The sequence below is a fragment of the Castor canadensis genome, chromosome 4, assembly GCF_047511655.1.
Source record: "Castor canadensis chromosome 4, mCasCan1.hap1v2, whole genome shotgun sequence".
NCBI classification, from domain to species: Eukaryota; Metazoa; Chordata; class Mammalia; order Rodentia; family Castoridae; genus Castor; species Castor canadensis.
This window is the reverse complement of record NC_133389.1, coordinates 151,382,730-151,408,674: the sequence shown is the minus strand read 5'-3', so window position 1 is coordinate 151,408,674 and position 25,945 is coordinate 151,382,730. Positions and strand designations below refer to the sequence as shown.

At 42.3% G+C, this 25,945-nt stretch overlaps 1 protein-coding gene across 1 annotated transcript; it reads left to right on the top strand.

Annotated features, from left to right (window-relative positions):
• Window positions 1–162: 162 nt before the first annotated feature.
• On the top strand, window positions 163–25,871 carry Flacc1 (flagellum associated containing coiled-coil domains 1). Its single transcript, XM_074071416.1, is given in 14 exon segments — window positions 163–1,320; window positions 1,838–1,918; window positions 3,071–3,119; window positions 5,241–5,374; window positions 7,446–7,539; window positions 9,331–9,392; window positions 10,774–10,871; window positions 11,916–11,968; window positions 14,475–14,574; window positions 16,141–16,244; window positions 20,944–21,006; window positions 23,928–24,086; window positions 24,204–24,313; window positions 25,426–25,871. Coding segments are annotated over 14 exon segments (1,353 nt in total). The 5' UTR covers window positions 163–1,207; the 3' UTR covers window positions 25,559–25,871.
• Window positions 25,872–25,945: the final 74 nt, after the last annotated feature.

The window sequence follows — 25,945 nt, the reverse complement described above, 5'->3', positions numbered from 1 at the left end:
CATCTCCTGACAGGGTCCTCAAGCACAGTAGAGCATGGACACTTATATATGGCAGCCTTGTCACCTGATCTTCAGGCCTTAGCAGTTACTCACTCTCTGGCCTCCTTTCAAGCCCTGACCTCTACACCACACGGCCCCCTGGTCATGGGCCTCTAGCCCATCTCTACCTGTTTCACCATTCCTTTCTTCCAAAGCCTTAGCACCACAGCTCACTCAACTCTTCTGGTGACCACCTTCCCTACTGACAGCTAGCTCACGTCTCCGGTATCCACCAGTATTTAGCCAGTGCGCATTGTGTGAGCCTGTAGGTATTTGTGCTGTTAAATCAGCCTTTACACGTAGGCAGTAGTAACCTCATGCCTTTGTGTCTCAGTGTCCTCATTTGTAAAGGAGATTCAATCTTCAGATGGCCTTTAGCTCTAAAAGTAATTAGACAGTATACCTGCGTTTCTCAAGCATCAGTCATGTTACAGAAAAAGGTTTATTTCATTTTTCATCTGACTCTTAAGCAAATTTACTCCAGTGTAGCACTGAAGCCAGTCATCAACTTAGAAACTGAAGTTAAGTCTGCTATCATTGTAACACTTCTGTTGGGCTACTAGCTCTCATTACGGTTTTTTGACATTTTTGTTTTTATGAAATAATCCATGAATATTATTTTAAAATCAAATAATGTTAAACACTCATTAAGGAAAAGTCAATTTCTTTGTCACCGCCCCTCCCCATACCTATCGATTAGGGCTGGTGGAGTAACTCATTTTCGAGAAAGTTCTGTTCAGGAGCTGCTGTAAGAACTTCTTTTTTGCTTCAAGGAGAGATAGTGTAGCCTGATGCAGGAGCAGGAGCTTAGGAACCAGGGAGATGTGTTCACTCCCAACTTTGCATCTTTGCTTCTTCTGTGACCAACCCAAGCATACCCCCATCTGTAAAACTGAGGCAGTACTAACTGAGCACTAATTATGTACCTGTCTCACACAGTAAGAACTCAGTTATGGAAAAATTTTAAACTGCTTTCAAGTCAAGTCTGCTGGGTAACAATGAGTGATTTCTCTTCTACAGTCTGCCTCCACCATTGTTCTTTGGGCCTTCTCAATTTGTCTCTAAGTATTTTTGCTTTGACCCTAAGTTATTTAACTCTGTATTGCTGTTTCCTCATTTCAGCAAGAACTTCCACACCTAGCAGCCAAGACTGCCCCTGGCCTGGGCCATGTACCCCAACCCTCTCATCTACTGCACTTGCTGGGATCCCTGGAACTCAGGGCCACGGAAACTAATCAAGACCCCACAGCCCCCGGGCAAGACCTCAGTAGGGAGGTCCAAGTAAGGTTATCTGGGATGGGTAAGGTGTGGTGAGCTTGGCTTTTATCTGTAGCCTTCTTTGTCTCACAAGAGTACCAGCGCAGTAAGCCTGGCAGCAAAATCCCAAGTGGACCAGAAAAATCCCAGCTTCCAGGGCCTTCCCTGCCAGCCTGTGGGCTGCTCCTGACCTTGCCGCCCCTGCCTGAGCTCAGTGTCATTTTAAATAAGGAAGTCTCAGCCTCGGTGCAACAGACAAAGTTCCACTGCCCATGAAAAGGCTTTGGTGGCAGCACCCTCTCCCTGTGGGACAAGAGCTTTGGGACCTAGGGGACAAATTGTGCTGCCAAGCTGGAGACCCCGTGGGACAGTGGTCATGTGCTAAGGCCTAAGGTCTTTAAGGGCTCAGAGCTTCAGGATCCCAGTTATCACACCATATCGTCCAATTTGGGGTCACTGTGGGAATGTATGAGTGGGGAGTGTTGAAACAGGTTGTGAATTTCCAGTGTTCCCTTTTTAGTTACTGACTTTTCACTTTCAGGCTAACGCCCCTCACACCAGCTTCAAAAGAACACAATTACCTCCAATCTCAACCAACAGCAAAACCTGTTACTACCCCAAAGTAAGTCTTTTTAAGTCCACGAGGCAAGAGTATTTTGAGGCATGGGACTAAATTTTTCTCCCACCTTGACCTGGACTGCCCTGCCTGACTTGAACTTGATTACTTTCCTGAGTCTAAAATTTTCTATAAGTTGTGTCTGTGTTTCCATCACAAATTAAATTCACAATGTACAAACTCAGGAGTATAATTTAGTTTTAGCCTTTGCATGAGTCTTTGTATTCCATTTATTTGGAAAATATTTATTGAGCACTTATTATTTGTCAGGCACTGTTTCAGGTGCTGGGGAAATGACCATGAGCATGACAAAGTGTCTGTTTCCCTGGAACTGACAAGTCTTACACAGTGGGAAGTGGTCATAATAAGCCAATACATCCAATTTGGCAAGCAAAGGGAGTAGGGAATGTGGGTGTGGGGTTGTTGTTTTCAGGACAAGTCCCTGTGTAAAGGGGAAGGCAGGAACCATGCTGATGGCTGGAGCAGGCCCTCCTGGAAGGGGAACAACAAGACAGAGGCTCAGAGTGGGAACTTGCTTGGTATGTCTGGAATCTTCCAAGAAAGCAAAGAGGCCAAGATGGCAGGAGTGATGAAAGTAAGCCCAGAGAAGCGATCCATGAGGTACAAAGGGCAGTGTCTCCCACACCCCACAATGTCTGCATCCTAATCTCTGCAAACAATATGTTGTGTCACTTGCCAAAGAGGAGTTAGGGTGCATATTGAATTAAGGTAGATTAGCCTGCATTTTCTGGATAAGTCCAATGTAATCATGAAAGTCCTTGTATGTGAAAAAGGAAGTCAGAGCATTAGAGTCAGCAGTAGTTGTGACAGCAGAACAGAGGTGAAGTGATTCCTGGCTTTGAAGATGAGGAAAAGGCCAAAAGGGGCACAGGTAGCTTCCAGAAGCTGAAAAAAGCAAGGAAACGGACTAGCCCCCAGAACCTTCAGAGGAGCTCAGCCCTGCCCACACCTTGATTTTAGCCCAGTGAGACCCATTTCTGACATCAGCTTCACTGAAGCCCTGTATCAATGGATACCTGGCTACCCTAGAGATCTCCTGAGAAGGCTGGGTGACCTGGGCTCAGAGAACAGAGGTCAGCTGATGGTGGCATTGAGGCACAGCCCTGGTTCCTGTCTGAGCAGATCTTTTTCTTGCAGAGTGAAAGCCCAATTAGGAAAGCAAGAAGAGAGCAGTAAATCACCTTCCGTGAGTAAAAATGGGAACGGGGCAGGGAATGGCATTCATCCAGCACCTCCTGTGGGCAACCACAGGTCTTTTACACACACTACCTCATGGAATCTTTGCGATGATCCTAGGAGTAGGTGTGCATTATATGTGAAAACCAGATGGTGACAGCCAGTTCAGGCCAGGGTACTGTTCATGCCTACAAGCAGGAAGCCCTTTGCCATGCATGGATAGCCATGGATCCTGAGGCATGGGCTGTGAGGGTACCTGAGGGAAACAGGGACAAGAAGGTGCTGGGGAAAGAGATGGGAACTGAACCCAGAAGCCTCTTATTTTTTTTATTATTCATATGTACATACAATGTTTGGGTCATTTCTCCCCTCTTCTCCCCACCCCCTCCCTTAACCAACCCACCCCCTTCCACTTACCCCCACCCCCTCAATATCCGGCAGAAACTATTTTGCCCTTATCTCTAATTTTGTTGTAGAGAGAGTATAAGCAATAATAGGAAGGAACAAGGGTTTTTGCTAGTTGAGATAAGGATAGCTATACAGGGCGTTGACTCACATTAATTTCCTGTGCATGTGTGTTACCTTCTAGGTTAATTCTTCTTGATCTAACCTTTTCTCTAGTTCCTGGTCCCCTTCTCCTATTGGCCTCTGTTGCTTTAAAGTATCTGCTTTAGTTTCTCTGTGTTGAGGGCAACAAATGCTAGCTAATTTTTTAGATGTCTTACCTATCCTCATATCTCCCTTGTGTGCTCTAGCTTTATCATGTGATCAAAGTCCAATCCCCTTGTTGTGTTTACCCTTGATCTAATGTCCACATATGAGGGAGAACATAAGATTTTTGGTCTTTTGGGCCAGGCTAACCTCACTCAGAATGATATTATCCAGTTCCATTCATTTACCTGCGAATGATAGCATTTCATTCTTCTTCATGGCTGCATAAAATTCCATTGTGTATAAATACCACATTTTCTTTATCCATTCATCAGTAGTGGGGCATCTTGGCTGTTTCCATAACTTGGCTATTGTGAATAGTGCTACAATAAACATGGGTGTGAGGTGCCCCCAGAAGCCTCTTGACACCTGCCTTGCAATGTAAACCTCATCCCTGCGGTCTGTATGTGGTCAGCCTTTATGGTTCTGTCACAGGCAGTCAGTGAGGTTAGTTAGGTTTGGAAAGTTTGCCATCTGGTGGTATATTATGGGTTCTTTTTACTGTTTATTAATTTTTACCTATTTTCTTTTTTTCCATTAAACATAAATCATGCATTCCTTTGATGATCAGGAATAAAACCAACCAAACAGACAGAAAAATAATTGCCCTCTAGGTGAGAGGATGACAAACTTTGGGGAAGCCAGACTGATGTCTCACGAGAACCCTAGTGCAAGATACCAGTGGCCTGTGGCCACGTCAGGGCAAGGTGTGAAGAGGGAAGTGGGGTGGAGGTGCTGTTAGGAGACAGTGAAGATAGAATTACGGTGATGCTGGATATCTGGCAAAGCTCTAGAAGCTATGACTTATCCTGGTCCACGCCTGCTGGTGGTCCTGCCAGAATTTGAACTTAGCACCTAGTGGGGAAGGGAGGAGAAACTGACTGCATTTTTATTTTTATTTTTTGGCAACCACAGTGGCCATTTCTTTGGGTTATTTTGGAGTACCCCCCGTCCCACAAAAGCTCTCTGAGGAAGAGGTATTATCCCCATTTTCTGATGAGGTACCTAAGTCACAGAAATGTTGAATAGCTACAAGTTGGTGGCAGAGCCAAAGGTTCAAACTCAGGCAGTCCCTCAATGCCCAGTTTCCTCAATGCCCAGCTGCCTCCTAGCTCTTGCCACAACAGAGGATGCAGAGGAGGAGAAGAGCTGCTGGGCAGAGTGTGGATGTCCATGTTTCAAATTAGTCTTATTGAATTTGAGATGTCTCCAGGGACATCCAAGAGCCATTTGAAAGCCGGGATTTGACCTTGGAGATAGGAGGATCATGGTGACTTAGAGGGCACAGAAGGAACTTGGGCCTTGGGATGGCATCCCACAGCTCTGTTTATAAGAACTTAGTAAGGCAATAATAGAAGTTCTGGAGGAATCTCAGCATTCCAATCTGCAATTTTATTTTACCTTCTATCTTGGTGCCCAGGAAGTGATCAATGTGTCACCTGGCTATCAACTTGTTCGCAATCGTGAGCAGATTTTGGTCACCTTAGGGGATGAGATGTTCAATAGGAAAAAGAAGGTGGAATTTGATATCTTGGACACAGTCAGATTTTCCAGGTAATGTTTTTGAATCAACACCCAGCTCCTCAAAGGTAGCTTGTCCTGACCCAACCTCAAGAACAAATCCCTGACATCCATACCCAGGCCACCTGATCCCTGCTCTGAAGGTGCTGCTATGTTGAAAACCAAGTTAGTGTAACTCATACTAAAAAGAGCAATTGTTCTGGGAGTGAGGAACCAGTGGAATATTTGTAAAATGCTTTGGAGTTCAAGCAAGCAAATTAAGAGTAAAGGCATGGTTTCTGGGAAGCTGAGCTACATATCTTTTTTGCCCCCCATTATAGATGGTTCAAAAATACCATTCAGTTCATGCCTCTGGGAGGAGATGCAGTGTGGAAACTTCTGGGCCAGATCCATCCCACTGAGCACATAGCCATTCTGTCTGCCATTGAAGTCCTAACTGCTCACTATTTTCCAATGCCATACCCAGATTGTTCCCATACCTTTTTTTTTTTTCTTGGCAGAGCTGGGTTTGAACTTAGGGCCTCACACTTGCTAAGCAGGCACTCATATGCTTGCGCCATTACCAGCCCTTTTTTATGATGGATTTTTTCATGATATGAGTCTATTTTGCCCGAGGCTGGCTTCGAACCTTGATATTCCTTATCTCTACCTCCTGAGTAGAGCCTAGCTCCCCACCTTTCGATTCTACATTTTAAACCTGTCATTTCTATCTTCTACTCATGTTCAGCTATCTTCTGACCTGTACTGCTGAATGGCTCTCTGAGTGTCCCTTCCTTCAGACTTCAGTTTGCTATGAGAACTATTTTTCCAAGGTAGCAATAACAGAAAACACATACACACACACACACACACACACACACACACACACACACACACACATACACAATCACTTACTCATCTATTAGTGTAGAAACTAACAGTTGGCAGTGGTTATCTCTGGGAAGGAATTCAGATTGGGGGTGCGACTGTGCCATTGAGTTGCCCTAATCTGAACCAGACCCAAATCCCTGCCTTCTCATCCAGTGGGGACATTCAGCCTGTTTCCTTTTCCTGCTCATCCATGACCTTCTGCAGGAAGAGAATAAGTTATGTGCTCCTAGTCAGGTTATACCTGCAGCTACCTGTGGGCCATAAGAGGCCTCAACTATAGTATAATAAAACAACCCCATGTTTGTTTGGTTCCCTAATAAATGTTGTTTTATTTATACTGAAAATCATGTTCAAAAGATAACGGTTCCTCATTATTCAAGTTTCTTATACCTTGGTACCTCCTTCTCCTCTATCCTCTCTGTCACCTCACTTTCTCTCCATACCCAGTTAGACATGGAGGATGATTGGCCAAAGGGTCAAGCCTCTTGCACCCTCTGCTCCACCACACATAGCATTGCCTGCCATCCTGTCTACTTCAACTAAGTTAGAGAGCTGAATAATTTAGAGATAGTGGGTGTTCCCAGACCCAGAAACACAGCAAACTATTACATATTCTGAAAGTCAGCTTTTTCTGGTACTGAGAATTAATCTCAGGGCCTTGTGTATACTTGGCAAGTGCTCTACCTCCTGCGCTGCTCCCTCAGCCCTTTTTAAAAAATGTGTTTTTGAGACAGTCTCAAAGGGAACTTCCACATCCTAAGTAGCAAGGGTTACAGTGTGAGCCACCATGCCTGACCTGAAAGCCACTGTTTTAAATACCTTCTTAGTCCCATCTCTGGCCCATTTCTTGTCTATGATTCACTGTTAACACCAATCTCATTCTCTACCTTCTCATTTCCTAATCCTCTGAACTTCTCCCTCCTTCATTTCAACTATCATTACAAAATCAAACTCTTAATAAATTTCTATTATATTTTTATTTCTCTTCTAACTCAATAATGCACCAAAGTACCTGGTTGCTTTTTTGCTAACCAAAAAGGCCAGATCTGAGGTTTGACCACCCTTCTATGAAATACCTTATCCAAGATCACCCCTCCATCACACAATCTACACCCATGATGTTGGAGCAGGTACAGAGTACGGCCTAGCTCTCACCAGACCAAAGTTAGTCAGTCCAGGACTGAGTAGCATGGAATGGTAAGCTCTGTGGATGATAGAATTTCTTGTCCCACAGGACCGGTATTATTTCTGACCTAGAGGAGCAAATCTCACAGCTGACAGCAATAATAGAACAAATGAACAGAGACCACCAGTCTGCCCAGAAATTGGTGAGTGATCCTTGTGTTATGTGCTGGGGTGAAATGTTGTAGGCTGGTGTTGAGGGTTCTTGCCTTCACAGGCCAGAGAACTGGCTCGAGAGGCAGCTGATTGACTTGTGAACCAAGGCCAGTACACGAAGTAGGATTTATTAGAAAGAAGGGAAAGGCTACGGCTAGAGCAGTGCAGCAGAGCCTGGAAACCAGTGGCTCCCTGCTCAGGTGAAGGCTGTGGCTTTTTATGGACACTTTAACTCTGGGTTAGGGTAACAGTTAGGTGGGTTTTTTCTATTGGCCATGGCGCAGGCTCTCTTAGATGAGCTGGTCTGTTGCCCCTTACTGGGGGGAGGGGGAACAACCTTGAGAGCATTCTGTTTATCAGCCCCATGGCAGATTTATGAGACCCTATATCTCCTCCTCAGGGTGTAGGAATGCAGATTTATAACTCCTCAGGGTGCAGGGCTCATAGTGCTCTCTATGGGGGATGGGATACTGACTCATTTGTCCTTTAGGTCCCCAGACCCAACACTTGCATTAGCCAACACCTTTATGGGTAGGGTAAGACTAATATTTTCAGGTTACCTATGTGCCAGGCAAGATGCCAAACACTTTACTCCAGTGAGCCATTTTGTCCAGGCAACAGGACTCTGAAAATAGGACTGTATGCCCAGTAGTATTTCTCTGAGTCTGTCTTCATCCCTAACTGTAAGAATTCAAGGCCAAATTTGTTCTTTTCAGGGAGTTCTCCAGGTGCCTCTGGGGTGTGCAAAGACATGGTCCTTTCTACACTAGGAGGTACCTGTCACTCTCCATCTGGCCTTGGTGGGAAAATGAGCTTCAGAGGTTATGAGGCTGTCACTAATGGTGCCGGCAGGGAGGATGCTTCTCAGAATCCTCTGGTGCCTATTTTCTGTTCCTGTTAAAGTCAACAAGGTCCACTCTTCAGAGTCTACTGGTATCATTTAATACTTTTTGTGCTCCGGATTTTATCATCAGCTCCATCACCATCCCTTCTTCCCCAGCTCAAGCAGATGTGTGTGGTGGCCTGGGCTAGAATGATAGGACAGAGCTCTGCTCAGGAACATCCTCCCTGGGGTTACTGAACCTCACTCATGAGGTGTTACCTCCATCATGTGGCCTCTCACCCTCTAATTTGTCCCAGGTGTGGATGAATCCTACACTATCCCAGTTTATGCCTCGGCTGAGATCTTTTCCCCACTGCTAATTCATTATCTCATTTCTCTGGAAAACTCTGACAGGTTGATGTCTCCTTTTATAGAAGGAAAAATGAGGTTTGGGGAATTTACCTCATTAAGATTATTCAACAGTAGTAGGTCATTAGGAAAAATGCATATTTTGACTCAGGAGCCTGACAAGCCTAGTGCAAGTTGCCAACAAGGATGGGTTCATCCAAGGCTTTAAGTTCCTTGAAGGCAGGGTCTGAGTGTTCATCATTTTTGACTCTTCCAGCCAAGCCCTTTGCTCACTAAATGATTGCTCAGTTGTTCATTTGGGCATACTACCCAAGAATCCAAAAGTCACAATCTTACAATGAAATGACAGCGTAACCAAGCAATCCAGATCTATTAGTGACAGAGATGGTTTCCATGCTAACATTAGTTACTGATTAGGCCTGGAGCAACGCCAAGCAAGGTAATAACATGCCCTCTGGGACTGCAGAACACACAGGGAGAGGTGTGGGGAAGGAGCGCTCCCTGTGAGAAGGAAGGCTTCGCAGAAGATGTAGCAAGAGTGTGGCTGAGGTCCCCATCCCTGTGTGGTTGACACTGGCCTCATTTCCAGCTCTCCAATGAAATGGACCTCCGCTGTGCTGAGATGAAACAGAACTATGAGAACATGAACAGGTATGCTTTCTGGCATGAGCCCTGGAAGCTGAAGGTGCTGAGGCTCCTTTGCAGGGTTCCCGTTCCCTGGGACTTCAGGTGGAATGTGACACAGAGGGTGCGGGGAGGTGACTGAGACAGGATAGCTTGATCTGAGACCACTGAAAGGAAGCATTTCAGTGCGTTTGCATTCCTTTTGTATTTTATTATCCAGCCTTTTGATTTCAATGATAATCTTTCTTTTTGTCTGAGAAAAACTATTTTTTGCCCTCTTGAGATTCCTGTGATAAACAACTGTTTTCTTAGCACAATCTCCTGCTCTTCCCTCTCATTCTTCTTTCTTTCTCTCATCTCTGCTTTCTTTGGTCAGTGCCTGAGCAAAATAGCAAGCCAGGATGGAAGGGGAAGGGCCAATAACAAACCAGGACAAATGGGGGGGGGGCATGGAGCACGTCAGAATCCTCTTTCAGCGGCCTGCTAAGTCCCAGAGCACCCCTAGTGCACCCCTAGTTGAGTGATAGAATTTTATATATGTATTTATTCATTTACTTACTCATTTATAGACTTCACTTTTAGAACAGTTTTATAGCAATTGACAGGAAAGTACAGAGTTTCCATATTCCCCTATGTCCTCACCCTCACAGGCTTCCCCATTATCAATACACCATCAGAGTGCCATTTGATACATTTGTCCCAATTGATAAGCCTAAATAGATACATCATTATCATCCACCATTCATAGTTTAGCATTCACTCCTGGTGTTCAACATTCTACAGGCTTGGAAAAAATGTGAAGACATATACTCCCCATTAGAGTGTCACAGAGAATAGAGTCACTATCTTAATAGTCCTTTGTGCTCTGCCTTTCTGTCCCACCACCATCCAAGCCCTGGCAACCTGGGATCTTTTTACGGTCTCCATAGTTTTGCCTTTTCCAGCATGTTGGAATCGGACAGTGTGTAGCCTTTTCAGATGTCTTTGCCACTTAGTAATATGTGTTTAAGTTTCTTCCAACTCTTTTTTTATGGCTTGACGGCTCATGGACTTTCACTTTAACACTCTTCTCAAACAATGTGACTGTCTACCTCCTGGAGTAGAAGCTGAAGAGACCTTCGGTTGTAAGCTAACTCTGGGTGCTAAGTGGCTCAGTTTCCCCAGTGAACTATAAACAAAGACTGTGCTGACTAGTAGCGGGAGGCGATGGTCCCCACCAGCTCCATTCAAAACAGTGATTGTAGAAAATAAGGGTTCTCTCACCCCTTTCTGGATAGAAGCCAGGAGAAAGCCTCAGGAAGTAAGGGCCCCACTCCCAGTGTGAGGATGAAAGGAGAGGACAGGTCAGTATAACAGCTCAGTTTTGGACATCTTTTCACTGATGATTGTGACCTTCTGGGTCCCACAGGGAGCTCTCAAAGGCTCACAAATTGGAGCTTGGTGAGTTAGAGAACAAATACAAGGAAGCCTTGAAGGCAGAGAAGTCAGCTGCGCAAGAGAAACTAGGTACCGTACCGTGGGGAACTGGGAGAATGACCCTGGGTGAAGGGCCAAGAGGCCAGCAGGGTCTGGGCCAAGGAGCTCCCATATCCATGGACTTGCAGTGACTAGGTGTCCAAGGCTTCCTTCTGAAGCTAAGGGGAAGAGAGTGGCTAAGAATGAAACTGAAAAGAGGAAAGACTGGATCTACCGATGTCCTTTTCCCCTGAAGATCCAGGCAAGTCCCTTAATCTTTTTGAGTCTCAATTTCCCCATCTGGGATTGAGGACAAAAATAGCTGCCCTTATCAGTATGAGAGTATATGAACACACTTTTTAAAGTATGTTTAAAGTTCTACAACATAATACTAGCATGATTCAGCAAGTTTTCTCACCTGTAAAATGATGGTGTTTCATTAAATTCACTCTGACACATTGTGTTTGAATGGTCTTATAATGACCTAATAAGGGTCGTATTAGCCATTTAATCTCAATATTTTAACTACCCTTGAGAACAGTGAAGTATGTATCCTTCAGAATTCTGGGTATAGAGTAATAGCCACAGTGAAAAAGAGAAATTTTAGAGCCCTTCTTCCTTTATTTTAATGTTTTTTAAAGATGGTATCTTATAATATGCTTTGCTAATTTTCTAAAGAGAACATATATTGTTTTCATAATAATTGTAAACTAAGAGATGTTATTTAAACAAGAAGCATGCTTTACAAGGTTTTGTTCCTGCTTTCCCCACAGATGTAAGTACATGCAGGTTTACCACTAGGGCTTTTGTTAAAACTGTAGTTGAATAGACTTGGTGTGTATCAAAATCCCCAAGAAGCATATTTGTCAATGAATACTGGGTCCCTCTCCTAAGATCCCATTCATTTGGTTTAAGGTGGGGACCAGCATTTGAGTTTTTAACACACTTTCAGAATGATTTGTTGGGCACATGAAGACTTTACCACCCAGGGGAGGAGTTTGGGGTGGGGAGGTGTGCAGGAGGGCTCACATTTGAATGAAAATGTGTGTGTCAGAGGAATAACCATGACCTTGTTGTTGTTTTCCTTTTGTTCAGAGGAGCTAGGAAAGGAATATAAGTATCTGAAGAATATGTTTCATATGTATCAGGTGAGATTCCGAGAAGCTTGGTGGATTATGAGTGAGAAAAGCAGGCCCATTCCTGGTTGATAACGATGGGATGAATCTAGAGTTCTTGCCCAGAAAACAATGTCTTTAGACTCCAGCATCTCAGTGCTTTGCAAGCACAAATCACTGAGTTCAAACTCCAGTCCCACAAAAAACAAACAAACAAAAACAGTAGCCACTCAGACCCCAAAGAGGCCTATTGAAAAGTATGTTTATGGTTACAAAAGTAACACCTGTTCATTATTTTTTTGAGAAATGAAAATAACCAACAAGAGCAACAACATAATATAACATAAAGAAAGAAATATCACCACGTACAGGCAATCAGTATAAACATATGTACTTTGTTAAAACTATTGTCTAGATAGTATGGTATAAAATCTGTATACATTTTTGTAGCCTTTGTATCAGAAATCTTTCCCTCCTTTTTAATGGCTATCTATTATCCTAATGAAAGTGCATTGGGCATTTCACTATTTCTTTATATTTAGGTATTTGAGTTGTTTTCATCATTTGCTGTAACAGAAAATGTCACTTTGAATATCTTTGATTCTAGCAGTGAAGTGCTGGGTTAAAAGAAATGAACTATTTAAGGCTTTTAATAGATTCAGTCAAATTGTCATCCGAAAAGCTTATATCATGCTGCAACCCACAAACTGAACACAGGAAGGAGTTCTGTAGCCATAACTCATTTCTTTCATCAGCTATTTTTATTTATTTTATTTATTTTTTGGCGGTACTGGAGTTTGAACTGCTTGCTAGGCAGGTGTTCTACTGCTTCAACCATACCTCCAGCCCCTTTTACTTTTTTATTACGTACTTTTGTTTTGGAGAATAGGGTCTTGCTTTTTGCCCAGGCCTGAACCACAATCCTCCTATTTTTTTTTCCTCTTTCTTTTATTATTCATATGTGCATACAAGGCTTGGTTCATTTCTCCCCCCTGCCCCCACCCCCTCCCTTACCACCCACTCTGCCCCCTCCCTCTTCCCCCTCTCCCTTAATACCCAGCAGAAACTATTTTGCCCTTATTTCTAATTTTGTTGTAGAGAGAGTATAAGCAATAATAGGAAGGAACAAGGGTTTTTGCTGGTTGAGATAAGGATAGCTATACAGGGCATTGACTCACATTGATTTCCTGTGCGTGGGTGTTACCTTCTAGGTTAATTCTTTTTGATCTAACCTTTTCTCTAGTACCTGTTCCCCTTCTCCTATTGGCCTCAGTTGCTTTTAAGGTATCTGCTTTAGTTTCTCTGCAGAGAAACTAAATCATCCTATTTTTATGCTTCCTACAGTTAAGATGACAGGTGTGTGCCACTATGCCCAGTGCCTCCCCCAACCTCCACCCACACACCACAGCATCACTGCGCCCAGCTTTTTATTTGTTGAGATGGAATCTCACTAAATTTTTCCCCAGGCCTCAAATCATGGTCCTCCCAATCTCAGCCTCCCAAGTAGCTCTGATTATAGGTGAGAGCCATCAGCACTCTTCATCAGCTAATTTGGTAAAGGCCCAGAGTTTGGTGTGATGAAGAGAGTAGGAGATGGGATAAGTCATCAGGGGAAGGACCGAGGTTCCAAGCACCCATCTTATTTAATTGTTAAGGACAGTGACCAACTAGTTCTGATTTCCTTGAGACTTTCCAGATTTGAGCACTGAAAGCCCAGGCTGGCCATACAGGAGCACAATGGGATGTTTTGCAGAGAGTGTCCATTGTTTGTATAGCAACTAGATCTTCTCTTCGTAGTTGAGGTTAAATACACCTGACCCAATGCTACTCCTATTGATTGGCTCAAACTTCATCCACATGGAGCCTAAAGAGGGGAAGTTTACAACCTGGATGCTGCTAGGAAGTGTTCCAGGATGCTGACCCCCTTCCCTTCCAGGTCAATGGAGAATTCACACCTGGGGTGTCAGGGCTCATTTGGATGGAGGTCTCTCTTAACATTTTCACAACTGGGGAAGCTCAGTTGCCATGGAGGTCAACAGCCCTGGAAAGGCTCAGACTGAAGTAAGCACAAAGTTTACCTAGGAAATTGGAGCCAGTGAGTTCCAGATCAGCCTGGGCTACATGGGCTGCCTGAAAACAAACAAACAATCCCTTTGTTTTCTAGTGTTCACATTAATTCCAGGCATTTCCCTTCTTTCTTTGTGTGCTACTGAAGAGGGATTTACAATTCTGGGGTTGCTAACATGATTCTCCGACACAGAGAAGGAAGCCTATCTTTACAGGAAAACGAGTTCCAGCCTGGCAAATGCTGTGCACAGTTTTCCCTTGACCTTTAGGGTTCTATTAGCTTTTGCTGAGCTAGGATGGAATTTACTCTCCATAAGTTATCCATGGAGTGGCCCCTCAGTGAGGGCTGGGGTAAGGGGAGCAGCACAGGCACCACGCTGTGCTGACAGTGGGGTCCCCTGAAGTGCATTTACTGCCTCTACAAGGTCTCCCATTTAGGACCCTCTCCTTGATGGCCTTTCTGCCTCCACAGGACAGCATTTATGACAAAATGGAAGACACATGGACAAAGCGGAAGGCAGAATGGGAGAAGGATGAGAAGTTGGAGCGGGAAAAGATCCTGCTCCAACAAAGTGAGTACTACAGAAACTTGTGACTTTCGATGACGGGCATCAGAGTGCAGCTACTAAGCTGGGTCCTGACTTGAGGGAGGCAGCCTCGGATTTACCAAGGGTGACAGCCACGTGCCAAAACTCCCAAATGCAAGGTGCCAAGAGTCACGGAGAAAACAGTCAGGGGCTGACAGAGTGGCTCAAGCAGTAAGAGCACCTACCTACAAAGCATGAGGCCCCGAGTTCAAACCCCAGTGCTGCCAAAAGTTAAAAAAAAAAAAAAACCAAAGTGACAACAAGATTGTACCTTTTTAAAAGTCCAGACAACTGAACCATGGGAGTCTATGCCTGTACCTTCCAAAACTGACTAGTTCCAAGTTTGCCCACCATGGCCTGGAAAAGTATTGGGACTTCTAAAGGAATGTAGATACAGGTGACCCCAAAGTTCCAATGTTTCTTGAATTAGAATTTGAAATACTTAATTGTGTATGTGTGGGAGGCAACGCAGGCAATTACACTGAGATCCTCCATTCCTCCACATCCCCCCAAAGGGAGCCATGTTTGGTAAATATTTTTAATATTTTCAACATTTAGGTCAGAGCTTGAATCATACAAAGTGCTCCATAGGTGCACCTCCCACACTCCACTGAGCTTTTTCATAAATGAAAAAATGGAGAGAGGAATTTGTAGAGATTGTTCCCAAGCCTAAGTTGAGGTAGGAGCAGTCCTCTACAAACTTCTTCATTCTGCGTTCATTGTACATTCAGTCTGTTAAAGCCAAATTACTAACTTTCATGTGGAGATGTCCTGGGAAAATCAGCTCACCTTCTGATGGACTATGGCCCACACAGGACAGCATGAAGACCCTGGGATGGGGAGCTGCTCCTATTTGAGACTTTGTCTAAAATCCCGGAGAACCAGAGCCTGGGTCATCTCCCAACCTTCTAGCTATGCATACAATATGTGCTCCATGTTGCCAAAGTCTAACCACTCATTTGAAGTGACTCATTTGTTGGTACAGAACCACTCATTTTGAAAGACCTGTAGCTACACATCATGAAGATCAGTCCAGAGTTACTCTTTCAGCCCAGAAGCTCCCTACTCATCCCTAGAATCATGACATTCAGGGAATTTGTGTTTGCACCTTGCACCTCCTCTTTTCTGTTTGGTACTAGGGCTCTGCTGGCAAGTCTCCTTACCCAGGAAAGCAGTGTAAGCCTACCTCTATCCCAAGGCTAAAAACAGAATAAATTTTACACCTGGAAAATTCAGGCTAGACAAGAACTTTAAGATGAGAATATCCAAGAAAGCACAGTTGTTACTTTTGTAGAGAAAGTGGACAAAATAACAAGTGAACAGATCCAAAATATAAACACACAAAAGAACCAGAGATGTTGGCAGTTAATCCCATACAACTAATGTAATTAAGTGCAAGAACCATGCTCACCCCACCTTAAGCATCTCTAGGTGAGTGTCAGGCTAAAAGAACCCTGAGGTCACCCAGTCTGAAACTGCTTTTATCTTCAGATTTTCTGGTTTCTTTTCCCACATTGGCACATATATATATATTTTTTTCTTACTCCACAGAACATAGGATAGCAAAAAAGTTTGAGATAGAATCAGAAGAAGAAAAGAGGAAAATAAATGCATCCTACTGTGCTGTCTTTGAGAACTTCATCCGTGAAAAGGAGGTAACTCAGCCCAAAGCTCGTCAGTGTTGAATGTGGGGTCCAGGCAGTACATTTGAGTGCCCAGGTGTGCCTCGATAATGAGGTGATCTTTTTTGTCTTGGTGGGCATACTGCTCCTTGCCCAACAAGCCGTCTTGCTTCCCTTTACAGCTAGATAGTTTTACATGGGTTAAGAAATTGCAAATTGAAATTGTAATTAACTGAAAATATCAGAATGCTAAACATGCAAAACCTGAAATTCTCAGTTTTGCCAAAATTGTATCTTTTTATATCTTTGTGTATCTGAAGAGACAGGCTTTGGTGCAAACTAAACCAAGCAAATTTGATTATGCTTAAGTCTCAGTAAATGACAGTAGCTACCTAAATGTTAATGTAGGTGAGGGCTAACTACTACTGCTAGCCAATTCCCCATGACCCTACTACCGAGACCATGTTAGAAGGAAAGCTGGTCTCAGGTTATTAAGCAAATATGCAGAAGCAGGCGGCCCCAGGCATTCACACCACCAGCTCTCTGAGCTGTTATCTGCGCAAGAGGTTCACTGACAGTAGATGTGATGGCATTACAGGGGCAGGCTCTGCAACCTTTACAGTCAGCAGTAGGCAACCAGACAAGCTCCTAAGCAGGACGGCAGATCCTGGGAGCAAGTCTCATGCACCACCTCTAAGTGTACAGGCCACAGGATCCAAACTGTGTTAGATTTTTTACCCTTTTTGTGTTTTTATAGAATTTTGTATATTTTGACTATTTCATTTATGTGTCCATTTCTACCTATCACGTTAATTTCATTAATAAGCCCATTTCTAGTGCTCACTATTATTACTGAAGAAAACAATGAGGAGACAGAAGAGACACGCTCTGCAGTTTGTCCTTCTGGGGTTTAGAGGACTAAGTCCTCTGAATAAGAAGTAGCAATTCCTTGTGGTAGTAGGGAATTTGATCTGTATATGTCCTTTCCTTCCTATTATGTCTCCAGATGCTAACTCTCTCTCTCTGTCTGTCTGTCTCTCTCTCTCTCCCTTCCTCCCTCTCTGTCTTTTTGAGTTATAATTTATACAGTGTATACAGCCATGTAACCAATACTCTAGAAATCTAGAACATTTTATCAAGCCAGAAAGCTCTCATGTTCCTTTCCTATTAAACCCCATGTCCTCCAAACCTGCCCCCAGACAACCACTTGTAGGGGGTTCCACATGAAAGGTCCAGTCACTCATCCTAATGTATCAAATAAAAAGATTAGTAATGGTAAAGACAGAGAAAGAGATTTGATAACACAGCACAGGCACATCTCAGAAAGAGGCCAGGCAAGCATTTCGGTCTGTCTTTCCCATACAGGCACATGTTTTAGCCTTAAACAGAGCAAGAGTTAGGGGTGTAATTAATAAACAGTTCCAGTTACAGGTGTGGTCTGGTTGCTCTTTATCTCAGGATTGGTTAAGATAGTCATTGCTGCCCGCCAGGGGTAGCTTGGTCACCTGTCCCAGAATGTTTATCTGCCAGTCCTATCTTCTTGAGCCCTAGGTGGCAGCAAAGGAACTGCAGAAAAGAATGTCTCAGAGCAGAGGACACACGTACAAAATGGAAGCTGGGATGCCAAGGTTTTATACTGCTTTTAGCTACCCTTTGTACACTCACGGGCCCCAGTGAGAAGTCAATTTGTTTTCAGCAAAAGCAGCTTCTAAGGACCTGTTACACATTCTTTTGATTCCTACCACCATAAATTAGTTTTACTGGATTTTTTTCCCAAGAAAAACTGTTGGTTTTATTGCTATTATACCATAGTTATAATACTAACTAAATACAAACATAATTGTTACACATTCAGTCAGTTATCCTGCAAAACAATATGCCAAGATCAACCTTGAAAGGCTTATAAAAACCAACATGTAGAAAATATCTTCCTCAGTTAACTCTAAGGAGAATGCAAGATACAAATGCAAAAGTTGGTGATGTGGCCAATAATCACATCAAATGTTAAATACTAATTGAGCAGCAAAAAAGTGATTTCTGATTTTAAAATTAAATAGCCCCAGATAAAAGTAGGCTATTTCCCACATATACTAGATTTTGCACTGAGATCCAAGGCGAAGGTTGCTTCTGGCTTTGTGAGTTACCAGAGATGACAACCTGTGTGGCTGACTTGTCACAGGTCTGTTATTCTCTGTTCTTGAAAGATCCTCAACTGCTTTGGGAGAGTGCTATGACTAGGTTTCCATGGAACCGGATCCTAAGAGGCTGTTTCTGCATCGGAATAGACACTGTAAAACCCCTATGTTTTCCACTTTCCTCTTTGCATCTGAACAAGAGTTACTTTTTGAATTTTCTAACCATTCAACCATTCCTTAAACTTTTTTCTGTTGTTTCCTTGCTCTCCTGCAATTCAGTTGCCATTGTGTTTCTTTTCCTCTTCTTCCTCTTTCTCACATTCATTGGCATTTTTTCTTTAGCCAGTCTTGATGTTTTTCTTTTTCTTTTACTTTCAAATATTCTTTCTCCCGTTCCTTTGCTGCTTTTTCCTCTATTTCTTTATTAATTTTTGTTCCCTTTCTTTCCTTTCCTGTTCATTCTTTTTCTGAAGTCATTTCTTGTGTTTTTCTTCAGCAATTATCTTTCTTGTTTCACGTTCTCCCATGTCTTTTCTTTTTTTTATTTGTTGATTTAATTTCTCTAGAGCTTTCTGCTATAGTCAGCCACATTTTTCTTTTTCTTTGTCAACAAACCACACCTCCATGGTGTCAGCTGATTTCCTGTAAGCTAAGATGTTTCTGTCTTCTTGTTCACCTTCTGATTCATCCTCACTGCCAGTTACATCCTTGCTACTCATTCCTTTCAGACTTGCCATCTTGGCCTCTTGAGTCCTCTTTGTCCACAGCTTCCTCATCCTCCCTGTCACCATTGTCCTCAAACTGAAAACCCTGGTGGCCAAGGGGAGGTGAAATAGCTGCACCTCAGATGGAGTGACAGAAAAGCACGCAGATGTCACTACCACCTCCAGCCCCTATCCCTTAATGCCTGTCATGAGAAAGAAGTGGGTCTGCAGTCATCAGGGAATACGGTACAAAGAGAGGGAGAAGCAGCCCCACTGCCAAGTTCAAACGCACCGAGTGGCAGTAAAGCTAGTTTCACCAGTTTTTAAGCTTCATGAAAATAGAATCATACAATTGCGGTTTTTTTTTGTTGTTGTTTTTTTGAGGATGGTCTTGCTCTGTAGCCCAGACTGACCTCAAACTCTCAATTCTCCTGCCTCAGTCTCCTGAGTGCTGGAATTATAGGTCACACCCCACTAGTTATGCTCTTTTGTGTATGGTTTCTTTTCCCTTAACGTGATGCCTATGAACTTTATCCATTTTTCTTTCATAGCCATAATTTCTTCCTTTTTTATTGCTCAATAGTATGCTTTTCCTAATTTTAGAGATTTAGGTTGTTTCCATATATTGGCTTATAAATAAAGCCCTATAAACATTCCTGTACTAAGCGTTTTGTTGACATGTGCCCTATTTTTCTTGGCTATATACCTAGGAATGCTATTACTAGGATCTAGGGCATATGTAGGCTTCACTTTATAAGAAATTGATATTTTCCTAAGTAGTTGTATAATTTTACTCTTGCATCTTAAAATATGTGAATTCTGGTTGCTTCACATCTTCCACAACAATTATCATTGTCAGTGTGGTGGTAATTCCAATGGGTATGAAGTGGCATTTCATTGTGACTTAGTTCCCCTGATGATTAATTATGAACAGCTTTTCATGGACTTATCAGGCCACTGAAATATCTTCTTTTGTAATATGTCTGTTTAAGTCTTTTATCATTTAAAAAATAGTCATCTTTTTAGTCTTGATATGTGGTAGTACTTTATATATTGTGGATACAAATTCTTTGTCAGATATACATGTTGTAAATGTTCTTATCCAGCCCATGGCTTGCCTTTTCCTTTTTTTATTTATGTCTTTCAACAGACAGAAGTTTTTCATTTTGGTGAAAGGCCAATTATCAATCTTTTCCTTTTACGATTAAAAACTTTTTGTGTCCTCTTTATAAAATCTTTGCTTACTGCAAGGTCATCAAGATACTCTATTTTTAAAAGCTTTATAATTTTAGCATTTATGACTCTATTTTGAAAACAAAAGATTGGACTGGTGGAGTGGCTCATGTGGCATAGTGCCTGTCTAGCAAGTATGAGGCTATGAGTTCAAATCCCATATTGACAAAAAAGAAAGAAAATAAAGATCTGTGGAAAACTGAAGTCTCTCTCTTCTCTCTCTCTCTCTCTCTCTCTCTCTCTCTCTCTCTCTCTCTCCTTCCTTCCTTCCTTTCTTCCTTTCCTCTTTCTTTTTTTTTTTTGGTACTGAAGAACGAGTCCATGACCTTATGCACACTAGGCAAGTGCCCTATCACTTGCTGTACCACTGAACTGCAAATCCCCAGCCTAAGAATTAAATTCTTAGCAGTATTGAATCTGTATTCTGGCTTAAGGAAAGTTTTTCATGAAGGTGTACAATATTTGTCAAAGTGGTAAGACTGAACATAAGATTTTCATTATTTAACTTCAAAATGCCACCATTAGTTAATGATGTGTGTGTTGTTAGATCAGTGTCTAAGCTTTGGTGAATATTGCATTCCTGAATCCTCTACTTGCTTTCTTAATTCTCTGAAAGAAGATCTAGAACCGTAACACTGACTTTTTCCAAATTGTTTTTAGGAGCTCATGAAACAGCATGAAAGTGACACCTTGAAAATACAGGAGCTGGGAAAGACCAAAAAGGTAAGCTTTTTCATTCTTTTCTGTGGAATTGGTTTCTCACAAATATATCAATTAAATGGAATCTATGATCATTTTCTCTAGGACACTAAAAATTGATTACCTGAAGCTCAGTTTGCTGGATTCAATAAGACAAGAAGGATTTGGGAATTGTCTACAAAACAAAAACATCTGTGCCTTTTTTAGAGAAAGATTTGAACACATATATCAGCAATCTATTGTGTGATTGTCAATGTTAAAAAACTTCCATTTCTAGCCATGCTTAAACCTCAGAAGGAACTTGAATTACAAGATGTCACATTCTTCTCTTTGAGCCCTGAAAATTCCAAACCACCCCCATGAAACTGTCTCCAGGACTCTCCTTAAAACCTCTGGGTGTACCCTGCACAGAGTCCTTTCTGCAAGGGACTCTATTCTGCTGGGACACACTGAAGTGAAGTTGTTCAAACCCACAAAGTGCCCTGTGGTTCCTTCTTCACTGAGAATTTAATTTGGATCCAGAATGGACATGTCTGTGGAAAAGACTAGTCATTAGAAAGTCATTATAAGGGAATGGTATCTTAGAGCCCAGGTGGGATCAGAATTATTGAATGGCAAACAGACTGATATCCTACCCTACCCTAAAGGATGTATTTTGGAGTCAGGTAGAACTAAAATATAAATATTGTATATTATTATTAAAATATTACAATAACTGCTTCATTGAACTTGTCTACTACTTTTATCATTTGTGTCACTTTTGAGTCTGTTTCAATTAATTGATTTTTCTCTTCATGCGTGGCCATATTTTCTTGTTTGCCTGTCTAGTAGTTTTTTATTAGATACTGGCTATTGTGAAGTTTACCTTGTTGGATGCTGAAGGTTTTTAATATTTCTTTAAGTATTCTTGAAATTTGTTCTAGGATGCAGTTAAGTCACTTGGAAATAGTTTGATTCTTTCAAGTCTTGCTTTTGAGCTTTGCTTGCAGAATTAAAGCATTCATTAGTGTAGAGCTTGGTTTTCCTCACTGCTGAAGCAGGGCCCTTTGGATGCTCTCCCCAGCTTCTGCATTAGAAGGTTTGTTCTTCTGCCTCAATTTCCCCAGTAGCTAAGACAATAGGCAGATGCCACTGGAGGTTTGTTCTACTGGCAGGTAGGACTGTGAACTACCCCTAGTCCTGTGTTGGCCCAAAAGTTGTTCCATCTGCTCTTTTCTTTTCTCAACCTCATCTATTTCTCACCTCCATCACTCTACTGAGAGGCCTCCTTGCTGTTGGTTAAAGATGCCATATGCTCCTATCTTGTGGTCTTTGCTGTAGATATTCTCTGTTCCTAGAAGTCTCTTTCCCAGATACCTACATGGCTAATTTCCTTTCCTCATTTTGGTCTTTACTTAAATGCCACATTCTCAGGAGTCACCCTATTTAAAGACTCAGCTACCTACCCCAACACTTTCTCTGTTTTTATTTTTCTACACAGACTTATAATCATCTGAGCAAATAAATTCAATGAAAGAAGAACTTTTTGCCAGTTTTCTATATTACTAATCCTTAGTTCCTATATAGTGCCTGGCATGTCACAGTCATTCAGTAAACAGTACTTGACTTTTTTGAACGAATAAATGAATGAAAGAATGCAAAATGACCTGGTATAGTGCTTTGCACAATGAAATGATAGTACGTGATGGTACTTCTCCAGTTCATACAACTCAGAAGGTTGCACATTACATGGAAAGGACTCTAGTTTTGAGGACATGGAGAGTTAAGTGGGGTTGACACTTGGAGAGAGACACCCATCTGGTTCACCTTTAAGCCTCTTTAATGCCTATTAGAATGCATATGGTACCTACTCAATTCTGGTTTCAAGATACTACAAAGATGATAGATAGGGAGAAATGTGTATGTTTATGATGAGATATAAGTACAATATAATTCCTTCAGAGGAAAGAACCTTTAGTCCTATTGAGGGTGGATCCATGTGAGAGATTGGAAGGGATTCAATATAGCATTTGGCTGGTTTGGACAGATGACCAGTGTTTCTGAAACTCAGAACATAGAGAGGGTAGACATGGAGTTTCAACTTGAGGGGAAATCATGAGCAAAGTTGGTGACATAGTGAAAGGACCTGGTGTATACAAGGAGCAGCAAAACAGATGAGAAAGGGTGACTTAGGGCCAGCAGTTGAGGCTCCTAGTTTTAACTAGAGTCTTACACTCACACGGTACCCCATGCCAGCCTTGGAATTGGGTTCACTCAGGGGCTATCAGTAGGAATCCCAGGATGTTTAGAGGGCAGCATCAAGGGTGCCTGCTTCTGAGGGGCCTCAGAACCATTCTCACAGTCACCTAGGGCTAATGTCCATGGCCTCCAGGAAGCAGTTCAGGTAAGGGGAAGTGAGACTCACATATGTGGCTGCAGGAGCCTCTTGTCCCAATGTCTTCTGAAAGCCCTATTGTTAATGTCTTGCATTAGGATGATATGTTAGTTACAATTGACCAGGCAGTATTGATGCATTTTATTAACTGAAGTTCAGGTTTATATTAGGTTTGACTCTTGGTATGTTGCACATTTCGTGCATAATGTTATATATAACTGCCTTAAAAATGCCCTCTGTTCCCCCTATTCATCCTCCTTTCCCCTCCCAATCTCCAGAAACCATTAATATTTTTACAGTCTAGAATTTCAGCTTTTCCAGTATCATAGTTGAAGTCAGTAGTAAGTATTTAACAGGGACTTTAATGATTAAATGGTTGATAGCAATTGTGACCATCCATTTGAGCTCTGATGCGGGCTGGCTCTGCAGCAGCAGCAGCAATGAGGCTGACATGCAAGATATAGATGGACAAGACAGAGAGGGACAGAATTTACAGTGTGTGGTGACTGGTTGACTGTGAGTGGTACAAAAGAAAGAGTAGCTAAACTTGGTGCACAGCATTCTAGTCCAGGCTCCCTGGAGGAGAGAATAAACAGGGAGAGATTGGCATGAAGCCCTGAGACCATTTCTTCTTGTGCAGATCATAGAGGAAGAGTTGCATGCACAAGCCATTATTCTGGAGTCACTTAACACAACCCTTTATCAAACCCAAATGGAACTCCAGAAAGAGGTAAGTCCTAGTTGGGTGGTGGATGGGGAGGAATCCAGGTCTCTGTGCTGTTCTGTCATATAGCTCTGCCCTGGGATGGCTCTGGGGAAGACAGCTATTAAAATTTATGTCTTTCAGAAAGCGACGGTAGGAAATCTGGAGAAAATGCTCCAGTCCAAGATTGCTGAAACTGAAGAAAAGTATAAGAACACCATACAGATCCTGACTGAAGAAAATATTCAATTAAGGTAGGTATGATTGCTGCTGCTCAAAATGATATGGCTGAGTAACCTTTAGAAATGGGAGGGTGTTGGGTGAGGAATAAGTTAAGAAGATAAACCAGATACTTCTTACTGATGTAAAGGTACCTGTACATTCTGGACAGAGTAATGTCACTCATCCTGGATGCACAGTTACCTGCCTAAGGTCAGACAGAGGTGGACAGTGACCAAGGTGTCACTTGAGGTGTACCGTTCATATGGGATGTGTCTAGACTTCTCTCCCTTTCCTGTGCCTCTGTTTCTATGCAAAATGATGCAGGAAATTTATCTTTTGAATCTCTCAGTTTGTTCAGCCCTGTGACTGAGGGTTGTTTTTCAACTATTTTCCCTGAGAGTTAGTGATTTTAATATTAGTGGTTTACCTTCAGATATAACTGCTTCTGGTTCCTGCAGAAACCAACTTCAGATCAGAAATTATACTATCACCTGAAGGTTCATCCTAAAGCATTAAAATAAAAGTTGGTCAACACTTTACAAAAGGGAAGTTACTCATTGCTATGACTCAGTAGAAATTTTCCTAATATGGGAATGTGGTCATCCAACTACTATATCTTACCAAATTCAAACCTACTGCAAATATTGAGAGACTGCTCCCTCTGAAAGGAAGAAAGCTACATTTCGCTCCCCCTCTTACACCCCACAAAATACCCTGTACCTCTATCTACCCTTTGAACCTGTGAATAGTGCCATTCAGTCTGTGATCAGAAGACCTCCAAATTCTTTGTCCCACAGGGAAGAATCCATGCAGGACACATGGTATAAATAGAGTCTATTAAAAATTAGGGAAGGGAAAAACAAAGGGAGCATGGTGGGGCCCAAGTGCAGTCTGCAAGCAGAGAGAGAGCGAACTTCTCTTTCTCAGGTACTTTTAAACCTTATGCTACACATATGAATAAATGAATAAAGAAAAAAAACTTACGCTAGTCTATGGGAAGGGAGGAACTAGGTGATTCTTATCCAATGATCAGTGAGGGCAAAGGGGCACAGGCGGTCCCTGGCCAACCTACATGAGTCCCGAACTTCCCCTATTCTAGCATGCCTCAAGTCTATTGTGATAGCTCTTTCCTTTGTCTTTATAGGCAAAGGATAATTGCCAAGAATGAAGAACTTTATGAAGGAAGATCTGAAAGGTCGACCTCTGTTACTACTTATGTGTATGAATATGAATCTGACTTTATAGAAGATGACAGTGACAAAAGACAAGTATCATAAACAAAAAGTTGTTCTCCATAGCTGAAGCGGGTAGGGACACTATTCCTGTAGTTCCAGGGAACTCCTGAGAAGTTGTCTTGAGAAATGCATGTGATATGTTTTCTTAGGTTTCTCTGACTCTATTTTTGTCTTTTCACAGTTTGCTTTTTTTTTTTTCTGAGTGGCTGGGAATAATTGAATTCTTATGTCAATTGTATACCTTATCATGACTCTCACTGAAAACTGATGTTCTCTGTGTCTGAAGCTTGGTATGCTCTAGGTTGTGTAGTATGTCTCTTCCACTTTTATAGATTTTATTAAAAAGAGACTTGTTTGAAGGCCTTCTTCCTGTTGAATAGACTGTATTTTGAGCTGTCCCTTGGAGCGTTTAGCTAGCAAGACAGATAA